Source organism: Paramormyrops kingsleyae, chromosome 6 (genome assembly GCF_048594095.1).
Source record: "Paramormyrops kingsleyae isolate MSU_618 chromosome 6, PKINGS_0.4, whole genome shotgun sequence".
Classification (NCBI taxonomy): Eukaryota; Metazoa; Chordata; class Actinopteri; order Osteoglossiformes; family Mormyridae; genus Paramormyrops; species Paramormyrops kingsleyae.
In genome coordinates, this window is record NC_132802.1 from 27,051,579 (window position 1) to 27,069,773 (window position 18,195).

Sequence of the window (18,195 nt, forward strand, 5' to 3'; positions counted from 1 at the left end):
AGCATCTTTCTTCTGCCCTTGTGATAAATTGATGAATGTGTTACCGAAGCAACATGTTCAAAAAATTATATATTCCCTGTAGACACAAAAATGTATCACTAGGATTCCAAATCTCGCCTGTGGCCAAGCTCATTCGTATTTGCCCGAGAAAGAGTGTGTTTAACATCTACAGTTTTCCTTTGCAATCTTAAAGCATTATCTATTTAGTTACCTATCACTTTTCCCTCCATGGGGATGCTGTCCCCAACTTTGGTCTGCCACTGCAACATGTAGCCGAAAGCTTAGCTGTTATCAAGCTGTCAAATGTATCTGCAGATTTCTCAGTACAGACCGTGTGTGTGCGTGTGTGTGCTGTGTCCAAATTTCAAGGCTGTGCAACTTGGAATGAGCCTACTGAGACCGTGAGAGAGACACAGAGAGGAACAGAAGACATAGCTGAGTGTTGGTCAGTGTTTAGGAAACAAGGACAGAGATACCCCTGCAATCTCATGAACACCCCCCCCCCCCCCCCCCCTCAACTACACATACACACACTCTTTTAAAAATAGCCCCTCACCCTAACTTACCAGACAGACAGGGGCTTTGAAGAAGTGTTATCTCTCTGAAGTCCTGAATACAGACAGATATATCCTCAGACAGGCATGTACGGGGTCCAGATATAGACAAACGGGTGGACATGTGGATTTATTGTGTCATTCCTATGCAAACAACAATATCTATGCTTATGCAATTGTGCATATATTCAAATTTTCAAAATTGTAAGTATATATATATGACTGTGTATGTTTGTGTACAGCTGGGGAGTACTGCCAGTAATGCCCAGATATGGCAATTGCGTTGCCATGGAAAAGTTATCTGTGATATTTGTCTGCACGGGAGTAAATATAGCTCCATATGTAATTTGATCACAGGTGGTGGGCTGAATTTGATTCAAACTCAGATTCCTGTCCCCGAGTGCCAAGCCGCTTACTGGCTGTTGATCTTGAGGGTCATAAACCCTAGCATTTATAATCTTTCAACAGCAGCAAAACATTTTTGGACATGATTGTTGAAAACCCAGCTCATACTAAATAGTTAATCAGTTACTGGGTAAAAGGAGTTGGTCTAATATGATTCACTAGTGGTTTGAGTATTCCATGAACTAGCAAGCAACAATAGTGCACGTGTCAACATGGGCAGTCATGGAAGTTGCTGATGTCAACATTAAATGCGAGATTACGATACAGCTAAATTTTGTAGCCAAACACAGGCAATGACACAACACCATCTAGTGAAAAGAGTATAGTACTACAAGTTGAATTGCTTTTTATTTATTTATTTATATTTATTTATTAAATTCCCTGGGAAACGGGCAGTACACGCAGGAAATACAAAATCATATTAAAATAAAAGTGCAGGAGAAATAGATTTTTAATATAAATGACGAATTTTATTAAATTTCCCTTTGAAATCCTTTAAATGTGTTCAGCTTAGAATGAGATTAATGATTATACCATCCTATCTCTAAACATAGTCACAGTGATTTACAAATATAAATACTATGTTGAATTTAATTATAAAGATATTATAAAAAATAAACTGAAAACATACAAATACCAGCATAAAAATACTTTGACAGCAAGCTGCATTTAAATTCAGTGCTCGCCAGGGATACATATGCCAACATGTCTCTTTTTAGAATAGGGAGTTGAGTAATAGTGCAACAGAGACATTTGTCTACCTATCTTTATGGAAATCCCTCACCGTCTGCACAATGCAATTATAGGGTCCGTATTAAGAGGACGTCCAAACTAATTATGCAGAGCTTACACTAGTAACCCTTAGAGTTATGTGAAACTCTGACTCACCCTGCCCACGCTCACTTTTACAGAAACGCAGCCTTGCACATCTGAACTTTCACACATCCCAGCATGCCACACAATACTGAGGTTTACTATGCCAATAAGAAGAGCATCGATTACCTTTCCTTGTGCTTGGCTTTGGGGCGACGTGTGTGACAGACCCACCGGACAGTTATACAGTACGGCGAGTGAAAAGCTGACAGACTGTGTGATATGTGGTGTCACACAGACAGCTCTGCAGTGCACAGTGCTTCCATCAGAACAGATTTAAGATCAGATCTCTCTCACTCCATAGCTCTGGCCAGGCTGCGGCACACTCTCCGTGGCCCCAGTATCGCATGGAAAGCCCAACAGAGCTGCACCCTTCAGAGTGAGTGTTAAGCTAGTAAAGGTGTATCATGGAAAACCCGGCAAGCAACAACAAGGAACAGAAAAGAAAAAGCAAAAAGCCACTGATTGGTGGAATGTCAGTTTGACCATCCAATAGAGTGGTCCAATACTTAGAGGTCCAGTTTGAGTTTGATCGGCTTGTAATCCTGGTCCTGGTCAAGCTTGGACAGGGTTTTACGTACACGCAGGGCAGTGAGTCGAGCTGCCGGGCTCTTGAACCAACACTCCTTCATGATCTTGGCAATCGTAGACAGAATCTGGACAGGAACAGAGACACTGAAACTGAAATCTGATTTAAACATTGCATTTCTCAAAAACAACAAACATCTTGAAAATAAAAATGAAAATAACATACAGCAGAAATCAAGTAACAAATGTGTCTCAAATCCCACATGGGAAATTTCAGTAGTAAGCATGCTATATATCCATGTTTCCATAAACCAAGACTGGTGGGAAACACCTTCTAACATAATTATTTATGGGTAATGCAATAGCTGTGCTTACGTTTGGGAAAATGTTCACAAAAAACCAAACCCTAGGTAACTCTTAGGTGGTTTTGTCTGGTGTGTTAGGCTGTGAGATGCCATTTCCCTGGTTTGTTTGCAGGATGTGTTATAGCAGCAAATCTGTAACTGGGGACTCACTGGGTGGGAGTGTAGGCGGTTGTGGAGACTGGGTCGCTGTTGGTCTGCGCAGACCACCTTCCTCATCTCCTCGAAGCTGGGGTCAGCAGGCACTGCATCAAAGAACGGGGGCTGGTACTCCTCGACAATTCCTGGGGCACGGCAAAAACTGGCATAAACCATCTGGAACTTACTTCAGAGAACGTTTCATGGTGTGCTGACCATTTGCTGCATGGGTGAAGAAATGACCTCCTTGATGTGTACATCAAGGCATACGACACACACTGCTTTGACAGTTAGACATGGTACTGAACTGGTTTCTTCTGCCTGGCAGCAGCCGTACCACCTGCAGTTTAGGAACTTCCCCCTAAAGCTAAGCAGGTTTGGATCTGGCCACTACTTGGATGGGAGACCAACTAGGGAAGCTGGGTTGCTGCTGGAAGGGGTGTTGGTGTGGTGAATGGTGTGGACCCAAATGCCCCAGTGCAGTGACAGGGAAGCTGTGCTGTCTAGTGGATGAGACATAAAACTAAGGTAATAAAAGATCCCAGGGCATCTTCTGGAAAAAGTAGGGGTGATACCCCAATGTCCTGGATAAAACCACCCACTGTTTCAAATCTGGTCTCCTCATCATCCCCTGTGTGTAACTGGTGAATTCCCTTAGCTACTGGGTGCTGAGCCTAGTGGCACAGAATGGGTGCTGCACAGTGGTGGTTGAAGTGGCTCCCCGTCGCTTCTGTAAAGCACATTGCGTGTCTTTAAAAGCACTAAATAAATGCAATGTGTATTCAGGATCCAGCAGGATCTGAGTCTTTCCTCAGCTCTATATTAAACCAAATATCTTGTATAGTTTTCAGAAATGTGTTAGTTGTAAATTGCAATGATAAAATGCATAGTTGATGTGCAGATATGAACAAGAATACAATATCATTCTATAGTATAAACAAAGCATGTCAAATTTTCTATACTAAAACAGCCACATGTGTAACTGTGAACTCTATTCAGGGCCAGAATTATAACTGTTTTATATTTAATTAAAAATGCAATCTTCCATACAATTAGATTTAGTTACACAACCTCCCAAGCTATTGAGTTATGTAATTCTGTACACATTCATATTGGATTATAATTGTGGGTCAGAGGAGCTATGGGATGCGAGACGGAAATGTTAAGATAAACAGCCTGCTATACTGAGAAGTAGAGAGTTGACTTGTTCCCCAGAACTGGTAGCATGTTTTTTCTCAACTGTGTGGTGTATTAGCGTTTGGGTGCTGAAACCAGATAAGACTGTTTATAATTTCTGAACTGCTAATCAGGACATGGGATGTGACATGGGATGTGACATGGGATGAACAACGAGATGGCTGAGAAGCTGCACATCATCTCTCTCTAGCTCTCCATGACATGATTTCCTTTCCCCTTTTCACTCTGGTCACAAAACCAAGAATCTAAGAACCATTAAATTCAATCAGTCAATAAAAAATGCATAAAACATTCACATGCTGAGAAAGACAGGGATCGTACTGTGTGGGAAGGTAAAATCTCAGTCAAATCCCACTTGAAATGCAGCCAAAGCTTAATGCTGATGGGACGACCTGCTGTTTTCATTGTGCAGTTGCTGCTGTTGGAAAATAATGTTTCCATTCAGATCAACAGTTTTTATTTTTTGTTACCGAGATACTTTGGGTTAAAACCGATGTGTGGGTTTCTGGACTGACAGCAATAAGAGCTGCTTAAAAAGGACGGAAAAGGAGCACTTTCTTTAGAAGCTGTTCTACGATTAAAGAAAACAACAAATAATATTCTGTCAGGACAACAGCTGCTTTCAGACACTTGGAATTGTCTTGCAGGATCAAGTAAAATGTATAATATAAATACTGTGTTTTCATGTGTGAATCCAGACACTATAAACTGAGGGCAATGTGACTGATCTAAAAGGAAATATGTACAAGAAATGATGATGGATTTTACCGTTAACGATAGTCCTGCGAGTGATTTCCCAGAGAACCAAGCCCAGGGCCCATATGTCTGTCTGTTTGTAGGACTCGAAGACGTCGGTCCGAATGCTCTCGTCAAGAACCTCCGGGGCCATGTAACGCTTTGTTCCCACCCGGGGGTTAGTGCCCACGTCCAGGTAGTCCGTAGTCTGAGAGTGCATGACTGCCAGGCCTGAAAAGACAGCTAGCTGCGTCACCAAATGGGGTCTAACAGCAATGAATTCCTGCTCCTTCTCGGGGAACCCTTCAGTAAATAATGTTTTTGTTTTGTAGGGGCTAAATTGTAAGTTAATTAACCAAATGGGGGCTAAAACAATATCACAATAGCATTGAAACAGTGTTGTAAGAAATAAACCCACTGCAGGTAGAACAACCTGAGGCTATCAAGATATACTGAGCAACCAGACAGCTGGAAACCAGGGGTAACATGTATAAAACACAGACTTGATCCATCCCACTCACCCAGGTCGGCGATGCAGCACTGGCCGTTCCTCTTGACCAAGATGTTGCGGCTTTTGAGGTCACGGTGGGCAATGGCAGGCTTGCTCTGCGTGCTGCCTATCTCAGTGTGCAGATGCACTAGGCCGCATGCCACAGACAGGCACATGTGCAGACAGCTCTCGGGGTCCAAGGTGCTATACTGAAGGAAGTCATAGAGCGAGCCCAGCTCATGATAGTGTGTAATCAGCCAGAGCTGGGTACTCGAATTTTTGGATGTCATGTCGGAGGCAATGAAACCTGTGATAAAATGGAAAGAAAAGTATTGTGTGATAAATTTGAAATAGGCGACAGAAACACGTTGCCCTCTGGTTGCTGGACGTCTCACCCAAGATGTTGTCATGTCGAAGCTGAACGGTGTTATAGATCTCGGTCTCACGGAACCAGGACTGCTCATCTCGAGAGGAGAAGATCTTCACGGCCACATTCTCGCCCATCCAGGTTCCTCGCCACACCTCGCCGTAACGGCCCTTCCCTGGGAGCAGAGTGAGGGGCAGTGGGCTGCTGTCACAGACAGGCACAGATTGACAGAGGCTGGCCAAAACAGAACAGATTTGTCAGAAGACTCCTGTGCTCCACTTGCCTATCGCTGGAAAACCCTCAGCTTATATAAGCGTTTCGGCTGCTTTTTGAGAGCGGTCAGTAAGACTGGGTGGAACAGATTTAAAGTGTGAATGGAACAGCCTGTCTTACCCACACACTCCACAAGAGAGATCTGCCGGGCCATGGTTCTCTGTACCAGGTAAGGCAGTCCCGTGCCACTGCCAGACGTGCAGAACTCTTCAAATATCTCCTGCCAAAGATGGGGAGGCAAATTCCTTTTTACTGGCATCAGAATCACAAGGGACACGCACACCCATGACTGCCAAATCTCTACAAACTCCACTTCACAAGAATCCTTAGCAGCAGTGTGTTAGAGCCGCAAATATGAAACTCCGAAGCTGTTCTCTCCCCTCTTGCCCAACTTAATGTTGCGAAACACACATCCAAACTGATTCTGTGACTTACAGGAAACAGGTTGGAACGGGTGGATGTATGGCAGCACACTAAAGTACTGAATCACCCCAGAGTGGAGACAGGGCTGAATGACTGTTAAAAACCCACTTAGACTAGATCAAAATTCCCAAGCTTGCTGTATTACATTAGCAGTACCAGTTTTGAGGAAAACTCCTGTTCCCAAGTGATGAACTAATGCCTGATTTTTTGGAAATTGTGTCTTACTAAATCTGATGAATAATCACCAGCTTCTGTCCACAGTCCCAACCACACGACAACCCAGCCGCTACTTGAGTTGCCCACGTCTTGAGCGTGACCCAGTGGCATGAAACCTACCCCGTAGGAGGGGTCCGCGCCATGGGGGAGCTTCAGCATGTTGGGGTCATGGTCTTCCAGCCGTGTCATCCTAAGGCGCTTGTGATGCAGGCAAAACCAGCACACCAGGCCAGACAGGCCCAGCGAGAGAACCAGCACCACCAGCAGGGGCACCCCCACCAGAACGATCATGCTTTCTTCCCCTTTTGTCTCAACTACTGGACAAATGGAGAGAAGAATGGCCCTTATACAGGAGAAGGGTCTGAACCTCTGGTTAAGGAAGGTGTTCACAGCTAGATTCAGTCCCATTCCTTCTCAGAGGTCCAGCACAGTCTGTCTTACATTCTCCTTTATAGTACAGCAGCACTCCGGCAAGTTCTCCTAATGTAACAATTTCATTTCCAGTTCCCAATAACAGACAATTTGATGTCATGCTTAGATCTGTAAATCCATCCTTCTCCCTTTGCCTTCTCTGCCTACATGGCCATGGTCAGCCTTGAGCTTGGGTCAGGAAGCACATGGCATAAAGGCAGAGAGCACCAGGATGTGGGAGTGCAGAACACATTCACACACAATCAAGCAATGAGCAATTTACTCCGCTGTTCATCTACAGTGGATATAGAAAGTCTACACACCCTTACTGAAACTTAAGGTTTTTGGTGATGTAAAGCGGGAAATCAAGGTAAGTTTTGTTAGATATGTAAAACATGCATAACTAGCATGTAAGTGTACCTCAAGATTCTAACATACCTTAACCACTTTAATATACATTATTAACAAACATTATATGATGATAAGAAACATTAAAGTTGTATAATATAATGTTTGTTACTAATGTATATTAAAACTGTTAAGGTATATTAGGATGTTACGGTATACTTACATGCTGCTTATGAATGTTCTATGAATGCATAATGAATGCAATGTGAAGCTGCAATTAACTATATTATTTTATTAGCCACTGCGCCTATCTGCTACCTTAATGATAACATATGACTAACATGTTTGTTGGCTAACTGCTTATAGATAAACAGCTAATGTTAAGGTGTGTGCCGGTCAAGTTAACATTTTTGATAAGTGTTTAATAGTTCAGTTACCGACCTCGTGAAATTTCTCATAAAGACCAGGATGTTGGTCTTTAAGATGCTTCGCCAGGTTTGACGTGCTACTTGACTTCGTCGCCACAACTTTGTAGCGCTGTTTGCATAGAGGCTTATCCACATCCTTAGCCTTTCCATGCTCATCTGCAGAATACTTCCAAACGGCACTTTTGCATTTTTTTTTTTTTTACTAAAGCAGCTTGCAAAGTGCCTTCAATTGCGGCCACGTTCGGCCAACTCGGTATGTGTGTGTTAACCAGCAGAAATGCGTTCTGTGGCTATTGAGAGGAGGGGAGGGGCTGTGTGAGTGTTGGTGCATGGGCGCATGCACGCCTGTGCTGTAGTGGTGCTGTGTGGCAAATGAGGCAAAAGCCGCACTGTTGGTATCAATAATGGTGAAAATGAGTATCTAATCAGATACTAATTTTAAATATCGATTAGTATCTGAGAATCGATTTTCTGACAACCCCAGTGTCTCATTATTTTCAACTCCAGCGTCAGCTATATCTTCCATTTCTGATCTTTCAGAAAACTACCCTACAAAGTTGATGACAGGACAGAGGGAAAACTAGGCTATTAAGACATATATAGCAACACTGAAGGACTATCTCAAAATATTAAGATTTTTTAGCAAAAAAAAAACCTGCAGGCCCCTGTCAGCAAGCTGAAGAGGAACTTGACCTTCCAACGTAACGGCCTGAAGCGTCATGCGATCGAAGTCTTAAAATGGCCTGTTAATGATCGATTCATTCTTCTCTTGAATTTTGGTTTCATGATCACATTAAATATGGAAAATTGTCTGAAATTATTTATCTTGTAATTTCAAAAAGAGTGTGTTGACTTCGCATATCTAACCGTAACTCCTCTTTGGGTTTGCGCACCTGAAGAGCATCAAGCAGGAGACCCCCCCCCCCCCCCCACAGCCCTGGAGATGCCGGATTAATGAAAAGCCTCCTAAATCAGCGTTGGCACTGAGTGACCCCTGAGCGAGATTCTAAAAGCACGAGGTGTCGGCGCTGCCTGAGATGAGCACTGACCTGGATCTTGGGGGACGGTGGTGTTGGCGTTGCAGAGGTGAGAGGAGCAGCAATGAACAAACAAGTTGGGCAGGCGGGTCATGCACTGCTCCTGCTGGGCCCGCTGGAAGCAGCCCCTCTGGTCCTTGCCCCCCAGCATGATGTAGAAGCAGCGGTCACCCCAGCACGTGCCGTTCTCACAGCTGTACCTCCTCTCACAGGCGCAGAGCACTTTGCCCTCTCCTGGCGTGTCTGAGGGTTCTGGCAGATACAGACACACACGCAGTAAGAAAGGCGTGAGCACATGTCCATCTTTAAAGGACCTGCTGACAAACTAAAATGCAGACAAACAAACACCAAAGTGGAGTGACTGAGGAATGCACAAGTGTGCTCGCAGAAACATCAAACATGCAAAGAATAAAATGTACCTATTTCTAAGTGAAATTATATTAAGAAGTGCTCTCAGATAGAGGGATTGTAAAGTGGAAGGTGAAAGGGGGACCCAAATGGAGTTTACAGTAAAGGGGACAGAAGAATGAGACAGTGATGGGTCTCAAACAGGGACTCAAGTAGAGTTTACAGTAAACTGCAATCAAATCAAATAAGTTCAGCTCAACCATGCTCACTGAAACCAAGTGACAGGATGACATTCTTAACAAGGGGAATGACAGACACAGACAAAACAGAGAGACTGGGCCCAGCTGAAAGACCCTGAGAGCAGAGGCGAGGGGCAGGTGGCCTGCGTGGTCCCCTGGGGGCTGGCTTGTGTTTCGAGGTCAGCGATAGGAGCATCAGGGGCTGTAGTTTTATGCACTACAGGAAGACACACGCTTCCTTTGCCCCATTGTTCTCAGAACCATCTCCGCATCTGCTCCCGCCGATCACCCGCCAGCCACACACAGCCTCTTTTATAACCACTCACTCGTTCCCTTCTCATGCAACATGCTGCCACACTGGTCATTCAAAGGGATGCTGTGCATCTGGATGCTAATGCAATATAAAACTAACCCGGTGTTTCCCAATCCGGTCCTCGGGGATTCACAGACAGTCCACGTTTTTGCTTCCTCTCAGCTCCCTATCGCTGGGAGGGAGCAAAAATGTGTATTGTCTGGCAGGGGGCTTGGAGGGAGCAAAAACATGGACGGACTGTGGGTCCCCAAGGACCGGATTGGGAAACACTGTGCTAACCAGATAGCACAGATACAGGTATGTCCAGGAGATGGATTACTGACTGCACGCAACCCAGACTTACCTGCTAGTCCCAGCCATAGTCCCAGCAAGGCCAGCAGCTGCATGAACACCTTGACCCCCTTCATTTCTGTCAAACAGAGAGAGCTTCATTTCAAACACCCTTTGTCAGGGTCCATTACAGCTTGGTGCTTACAGCCAGGCTTATGGGAATTTAAGGCTAAAACTATTTGAGAAATCAGACCATAATCTCACCACCCCTGTGACTGACCCAGCATGCACTGGATGTGGAATGGACTACTCTGGCTACATGGAATCATTTTGCATTGTGTCAAACAACACGAACAGAATCAAGGCCACAATGGGGTAATCCAACTTCTCCTTTTCTGCAGCTATTGTCAAAGACCCCTGTCATTTGCAGAGGGCTATTGTCACAGCCGTATACAATCTGCTGCACAGCCCAGCAGAAACTGAGTGGGTGTGACATCATTCCCTACACTGTCTACACTTTCACACACTTCTGTAAAACAAGAATACATCAGCAAGTACTCGACATTTGCTTTGCTGTCCTCTAACAGTGATGCTGTATCATTCTCCCTTATTTCAGTACCATTTCTAACAGAGTTTAGATAAAGATTTGGAGACAATTGAAATGAATTAACTCCATGGTGTGCCTTCATAGTTGACATAATTTTAATTTAAATAATATTATCACTTTATTTATTATCTACTACCTATTGCTGCCAACACTGATAATCTCTTTTCCACATTTAAAAAATCAGTATAAGGAATATTGAACTGTTTGTAACTGATAATGTTAACTAAACTTATACTGTCCAATCTGTTAAAAAATAAAATTTTAATGTATGAGTAAGTGGTAAGGAATGTCTGCTTATTACTTCATTAGCTTCTCTCTTAGTTAAGTTCTGGTTTGGTCTCAAACTTAGACTATCCTGGTTAAGGTCTTCATTACTTTGCTTTTATTTTATTAAGCCAAATCGCCAGTTTCTTTCCCCTTCATCCCCCTCCCTGCTCCCTTTCCATCCGTCTGCCAAACGGCCATCTCCTTCTCCCACTCTTTCTCTTTTTCTCTCTGCCTCTCCTTCTATGGTCATCCACTCTCCTCCTCCCACGTTTGTTTGCTTGACTCTCTAGGTATCTGTACTAAAATAGAGAGCGCGGTCCCCAGTCCACAAACAGAGGAAGTTCTGAGCACAAAGACAGCGGAGTGAAAGGGTCCAGGCTGTCTGCCTGCTTCATAATTGCACCACTTAAAACGGGGACGCGAGAGTGTGGGCGGGGGTCTGAATGCCGGCCCGGCTCGCCGGCTATTCCGCATTCAGAGTAAATATTGACAGTTATGATTCCTGCCACTGAGGGACCACACCCAACCTGGCAATATTTTACATCCATGCGAATAGGATGGGGATGTAAACGGGACACCGGGGGCCTCGGTCTGCATATATCGGAGCTGACTGTCCTCCGTTACAAATCCAGGGTTCACCATCCAAAGTGCCAAGTGTTAAAGTGAAGGTCAGACAAACTTAAGTTTGCGTGGCTCTTGTACAAGGCTGGTATGAAGCATGGATTGTACGTTTCATGCTTGGTGGTGACAAGTTTGGGGGGGGGGGGAAAAATCTTCAAAACAAAAAAAGCTTTTGTAAATGAAGATGTGCCTGAAGTAATCCTTGGGCAATCAGAATACATACCTTCTGCAGAGATAAACCTTGAGAGTGTAGGGTGTCTTATTTAAATGATCAATAAGTGTCAAGTGATGTGAGGAATAAAGCGATGCGATTATATTGTCTTATACTACATAGTTTGCTGAAATTCTTCCCATGATGGCACGACCACCTGTCTTGGTTTGGTGGCGCTGTGGGAAGCCATAAACAGATCCCTGCCGGAGATGCTGAAGAGTCCGATGGGACTCAGTCAGACAGCAGATTAATGTTTAGCATCATGCTGCACCAATACCACACTGATAACAATCCCATGTAAATCATCGCAGTCAGATTCAGACTAAATTAGCTCAAAAGCATGCCGATGTCAGGCGATAGCCGCCACCCACGGCTTCCTGTATCTTGTTTGCATTACGACATCATTGCCTTAATCACAGGCTGCCCTGGGCACATTAAAAAGGGCTCCTGCTCTTTGTATGGTTTAGGTCTCCAGGGACAGCCATCTCCCCTCAGGAAGCCGCTAACTGTGCCCCCCAGATGGGAAAGCGGGGCATCCGGAGGCACCAAGCAGCGTCCGCTTCGCCGTCCAGGCCCATGGCAGGAGCCCATGGCAGGAGCCCAGGGCAGTTTCCTCTCTCCGCTTTCACGTAGTTATTATGAATCAACCCCCGGTAAGTACCTGCTGGGGGGGGGGGGGTGCTGTTGCCCCTGACTTACAAACCCTGGGCAGGCAGCAGCCCTCCACCCAGTTTCACGACTCTAATGGAAGGCCATCAAACCAGCCTGTAAGTCTGATCCACCGTGCAAACTGAGACGTCCGACATGTTGCATAATCAAAACCCACATTATGTCAGTAGTAGAACCACATTGTAAATTAAAGTCATTACGCACAAAAATGGTCTGCCCAAGCTCATCCCATTTCTAATTATTCTAATTATTAGGAGGAGCTGAAATTATCTTGTAAAAGGGGAAATGGTAGGTTGTCAGGGATGTCAAACAGTAAATGTCTGATAGTGAGTGTGAGAGTAATTTTGACATAGGTAGCACCAAACCCATTGGGGATTGTATTTCCTCACTAAAATTAATGTTATAATGTAAGTTTGTATCCAAGTAGTTAAAAAAAAAACACAGCACATGACTGCCTATTATCTATTACTGCATATCTGGGGTTTTGGTATAGAGCTACTAAAATATCCCAAAGATACAAAAAACCACTCACTATCCGAGGATGAGTCTGAGTGTTTTGAGTCCATAATGTACTGGTATCTCTGTTCTCTGTAAAATGACACATTTGGAGCTGAGATTCAATCGCTGCCAAAGTGCTACATTCAAGCACAATGACAGTGGCCCCAGAAAGGAGAAGTGATATACAAATCTTTTTTTCTCCAGCATATTTACCCTGATTAGCTGCAACCTGCAGCCCTCCATATCTAACAGTAAATACTTAAAAGCAGAAGTAATGTTTCTTCAGCTATGTCCCTGGAACTGCAGTTCCTGCTAATCCAAGTCACAAGCAGCTGAAGAAAAGTGAATGATGAAAAACATATATTAACATATACTTCTTTCAATAAGTAACACGTTGTAATGGTTAAATGAGCTTATCGGGCTAAATGGTAAATTCCAGGGTTGCCACTTTGGTCAGCTTGCTGGAGTGAGATTTTCAGTTCAAGTCTGCACACACATTTACATGCAAGTAAGAGTTTTATTACCTTGTAGATAGTCTGTAAGGTTTGCAAACTACCCCAACGCTTCTGATGTAGCTATTTTCGCGTTCATAATGGAATAATATAGATTTGCCGCAAGACTTCTTGTGTGAACTCGACTCTGAAAGCGTGATTGCCACATTATGTAAATGTTGCATTATACAGATGTAGGTTATACGTTTACATATAGGCGTTTGTACGTTTCTTTGTGTTTATAAACCAAGTAGGTTACATACTGTCAACAGCTCACTGGATCCTGTTTATAATCATTATGAATCAGCCGAATCGGCTTTACCTGAATGCTTCTCTTCTTTCGACACAAGTTCCTTCGCTCGTCTCTTATTCACGAAGCTCCGAAAGCAGTCAGAAAATCAGAAATACGCCACACATGGCCCATATTAAAAAGCGGAGTGAGCTGTAATATGTTCCAGAAGTCTATGGTGAAAAATGAAAAAAAGAAGAAGAAAAAAAAACGACTCAGAAAATCCCCCAGGCTGTCCTAAGTTTTATATTAGAGTTAAACTACATTTTTCCTTCCCAGGGCACCGTACAGTTCTCTCATCAGGAGAAATAAAACTTTTTGCAAACACTTTCCGCCAGTCACGTTAGTTAAGTATTTAATGCATTATGTAAAAAACATAATCGCCGTTAGAAAGAAATAAGTATAAATTAGAGTCCCGAAACATTCGTGTACAGAAAGAAAACGTCCAGCCCCAAGTGCGCGGAGCGGGTCAGACCGTTTCCGAAGCTGAGGCTCCCGGACGGAGCCGTATCTAACACGGCATCTCCCGCATGTCTCCGCGGCTGATAAAGCGAAGAGGCAGATCTGCCGTTTGAAGCGGGACTAGTCGCCTTCCGCTCCCTCAACAAACTAACAAACATCGTCTGCGCGTCCAGACTCGATCTCTAGACAAACTGAAAGAGGCTGCCGCGTTCCTGATCTCACAGCACGATAACATATTTTAAAATATTATATAGTCCCACCCTTTGTTGTATCTGACGAGGTCCGTATGTTTCTTGGACGGCTTTCCTGTTGCTGCCGAGCCATTTAGTTTGTGTTTTTTTCCATCTGGCGCCTGTGCCTATGGTCTGCATCCGCGACTTCACAGCCCCTCAGTAATTTTAATGGATATGTATTAGATCAATACGTTGTCCATGCAGACAAAGCGTGTGTGTTTGAAGCAATTGTTTATTTCTTTTCTATTTTATTTTTACTGCAATTCGATCATTTTAAAACGTTTGTGTGTGAGTGTGTGCGCGTGTCAGCAGCTGGAATGCGAATGGGGTCCTTCATATGGGACCGGGATAGTCAAACCCGCTGGGACCGGCGCAGCAGCCCGGCTCCACAGAGACAGCCGGCCGCAGCGAGACAGGCGCCGCCGATAGAGCCGAGGCTGCGGGAAGGCCGCCAGCGCTCACTGCGGGCAGGGCTGACGCGCCGACCTTCCTGCACCGAGAGACCCTGGCGTGATCTTTTCAGATCACACATTCATTGGTTGTTGTTCTCCTTTAATTTGCCCTTTCCCCCCAGAACAACTAAAATGAAACACTAAAATTACCTATAATATTATAAAAATGCATAAAATACTAAAAGAAGTCAGATACAGAAAAAATCTGAGCTAAAGGGGGGTGGTGTTTGTCTCAGCAGGTTAGGATACTGTGTCTGCATAGAAGGTTGCAGGTTCAAATCCCAGGGTTGGCTGAATCATTTCACCTTTGGGCACCTTGCACTTTCATAAAAAAGGGTAACAATTTTCTGATACTGTACCCTTGTAATTGTACCTTTTAAGATACACAAATGGACTCTGAGGAACATCCCAAAGGTACAAATAGCATTAATGTACCATCAATGGTACATAAATGTTCCCTGGAGCCCATTTCTGTACCTTTACAGGTACATTTACATACAGCTAAGGGTACAATTGGCAGATCCTTGAGGGTACAGCCCCACTGACAAGCAAAAGTAAAATTTTTACCCTTTTTTCTGACAGTGTGAACAAAGCCCGCAATCCTCGATTACTCCAGGAAATGTCTAACCCTGCTTTTATATGGATGTATGTTGCCAAATCAAATAAAATGTAAATGGACCCAATAATGCTTGCCTAAACTGTGTAGAGAACTACAGTGTTTTTTTTTTGTGTGGAAAAATGTTTCTGGATAATTAATTGGGTACATTAATTTCTGTTAAGGGAATCGCATCCATTACAATCCAGTGAGGTCAAACACAAATAACTTATAAATAACTATCAGTGAAAAATGTTTCCTTTGCAGTCATCGCTCTTTCTCATGTCTCTCAGTTTATATTTTGATGCACAGCTGGAAATCCTCAGATAAAGGCTTTAAGTAGAAAACAAGTCATTATTAGATTAATAATTTTTCATCTTTCTCATTTATCAGTGACATAATGGGAATATGATGTTCCGTCGTTTTCACCATGCGTGTCTTAATATTTAAGCTGTGTTTCTAACATTAAGGGTCATAGATATAAACAAGTCCTTATTGTAGACTGACAGACAAGGAAAAAATATATATATTGGAGAATAACAGGAATGATTATTATAAACTTATTATTACTTGCTGTCAAATCAATGACAACTCCTGTCAACAGTATATATAGCCAGCATTTCTCTAGAATGTTCTGTCTTCGCTCTGGGTCTTCAGGCTTTTCAATGGAATGTTCATTACGTTAGTATTGTCATGTCATAAATTAAGGATGACAATACAGTAAAATCCCGTTATAGTGGACTAGCTTATATTATAACGGAATATCGTACGAGATCCGCTGGTCCCGGCCGTGCGCCTTTAAGAACATGCAGAAAAAGCATCGGATACAGCGGACTCGCATATAACGGAATTTCGCTTATAACGGGCAAACAATTTGGTCCCCAGTGCCGGTGATATCCAGCGCAGATACGTAGTCAGGATTATTAATAGTCATAGATTACTACATGTACAACAGAATAACCTATACCACAAGTGTGTCTGCTGGGGTGTGGCGTGAGTAAATAGTGTCCTGTAGCAACTCTGCATATAACGGACTTTGGATATAATGGACTGTTTTGCCAGGTCCCTTGAAGTCCGTTATAACGGGATTTTACTGTAATGCCTTTTTATAAATGGAATGTAAGTTAAGTGTAATCAGTGGGTTATTACTCCCAGTTTTGGATGGTTTTGCTGAACTGTCTAAAAGTGCGTTCATCAGTCTTGAATGTCTTCAAAATGGACATGTATTTTTTGCTTGTGGCAGAACCAGCATATCTGCCACATATATATTTCTGGATAAATTAATGACTAGAGGTCCCTTTCAAGAGCCATCGATTCATTAATTGTCATGCTGTCTCTACATAGCCGTAGATATTATAAGGTCAGTAATTTTAAGATTATGAATGCTGACTAATTCGACGGCAGTTTTCGTGCAGAGGAACGAAGATTATTTATAAATCACATTTTTAGAAAATAGGGAACTTTCTGTCTCACAAAAGCAATGTAGTTTAGTTGCAATGTTATGCTGGTCATATTCTGTTTGGGTCTTATTTATTTATTTTGTACATATCTAAAGGAAACAATCTGGCACCATTGTTTTGTGAAAAATCTCACTTGCCTGCATCACCACGAGGCATTTTCTCGAGATCCGCACTGGCCGTCTGTCAGAGGACAACCTTTGCACTGGGCAGATTGTGGGTATTATCCTGTTTCCCCACTTGCCTCTTGTGTTTCTGATTGCCTTCAGTCAGTCGATGCTTTCAGAGTGTTAAATCCACATTCCAACATGATTTTCTTTCCATAAAGAAAGAAATGATTATTGTCATTGCCTGGTGCAGTTGTTCCTCTTTCATTCTTTTGTACACTGTTCTGAAGACTGACTTTTTAATTTAATTGCTCTAAATTGTGCTTACATGCCCAAATGATTCTAAATCAGCACTGTAAGGTTTTTATGGAACTGGGATTGATTAGATACCACATCGTAATTAACCCATAATAACTGATGCATTTGTTCACAGTAATTGCATGTGTCACAGAACTGTTGCATTTTTAAAACATTTACACCCCCCTCCCAAAAAAACAGAACAGAAACAATTTTATTGTCATTGAAAATCTACCCATGTATACAATGTACTGGTTTTATTTTCCTAACAGTGCATGTGAGTGTATATACACCAACTGTATGTCAATGTGCTGTGGTGGCCGTGGTCTTATTTCCAGAGCATTTTCTCCAGCCTCAACCCAGTTTGTGTGGGGTCCTACTTTTTCATCCCATGCTTTATGTGGGTTGGCATTTCTAAATTCCCTGGTGTGTGTGCCCTCTGCTTCCTGTGGTGACCCTGAATTGGACAGGTGTCTTATTTACATAGATACAACAAACATGCTTTTGTATCTTTGCATGGCAAACATCTAAGGAATAATGGGGGAATCTGAGCATATGTTACTCCAGAATCTCCAGAATTTATTTGCCTTCACTGATTGTATGTCAACGTTTATTTTTTTTGTTTTTCTGAAGTTTTTATTTTTACAATTATTCTGTCTTGTGGTGACTTTTTTGTCCACACTGTTGAGTCCCACTCTTTCCGGTTGCAAACGCTAACACTTTCACATGTGTAAAATACGTAAAATCTTGGGATCTGTGAAAGGAAGTTTAGTTTCGCAGAAATGTTTTTGTAAATAGATTATTATTTGTGTTGATTTGCACACTGTTTAGCTCCTCACAATAGGCACAGAGGTTGCTGGTGAGAATGACTTCATGTAGTGAAAATTAACCCTTTAAGTACAGTTTAAATATTTTATTTAAATATTTATTTATCTGTTGAAAAAATATGGGTAGCAAAATATCCAGTATAGATCAGACCAAATA

At 42.9% G+C, this 18,195-nt stretch overlaps 1 protein-coding gene across 2 annotated transcripts; it reads right to left on the reverse strand.

Moving 5' to 3' along the window:
- Positions 1 to 1,294: 1,294 nt before the first annotated feature.
- acvrl1 (activin A receptor like type 1) lies at positions 1,295 to 14,612 on the reverse strand. Of its 2 annotated transcripts, none has more exons than XM_023844473.2 (10): positions 14,331 to 14,612; positions 10,029 to 10,094; positions 8,798 to 9,037; positions 6,682 to 6,878; positions 6,043 to 6,142; positions 5,678 to 5,824; positions 5,314 to 5,589; positions 4,826 to 5,023; positions 2,876 to 3,006; positions 1,295 to 2,488 (listed from the first exon to the last, which is right to left on the reverse strand). In XM_023844473.2, exons 1-10 carry the CDS (start codon positions 14,392 to 14,394, stop codon positions 2,342 to 2,344), a joined length of 1,566 nt encoding a protein of 521 aa, XP_023700241.2. In that variant the 5' UTR covers positions 14,395 to 14,612; the 3' UTR covers positions 1,295 to 2,341. The 2 variants fall into 2 exon arrangements, with proteins under 2 accessions (XP_023700241.2, XP_023700242.2); XM_023844474.2 differs by having other exon boundaries at positions 6,682 to 6,875; positions 14,331 to 14,611.
- Positions 14,613 to 18,195: the final 3,583 nt, after the last annotated feature.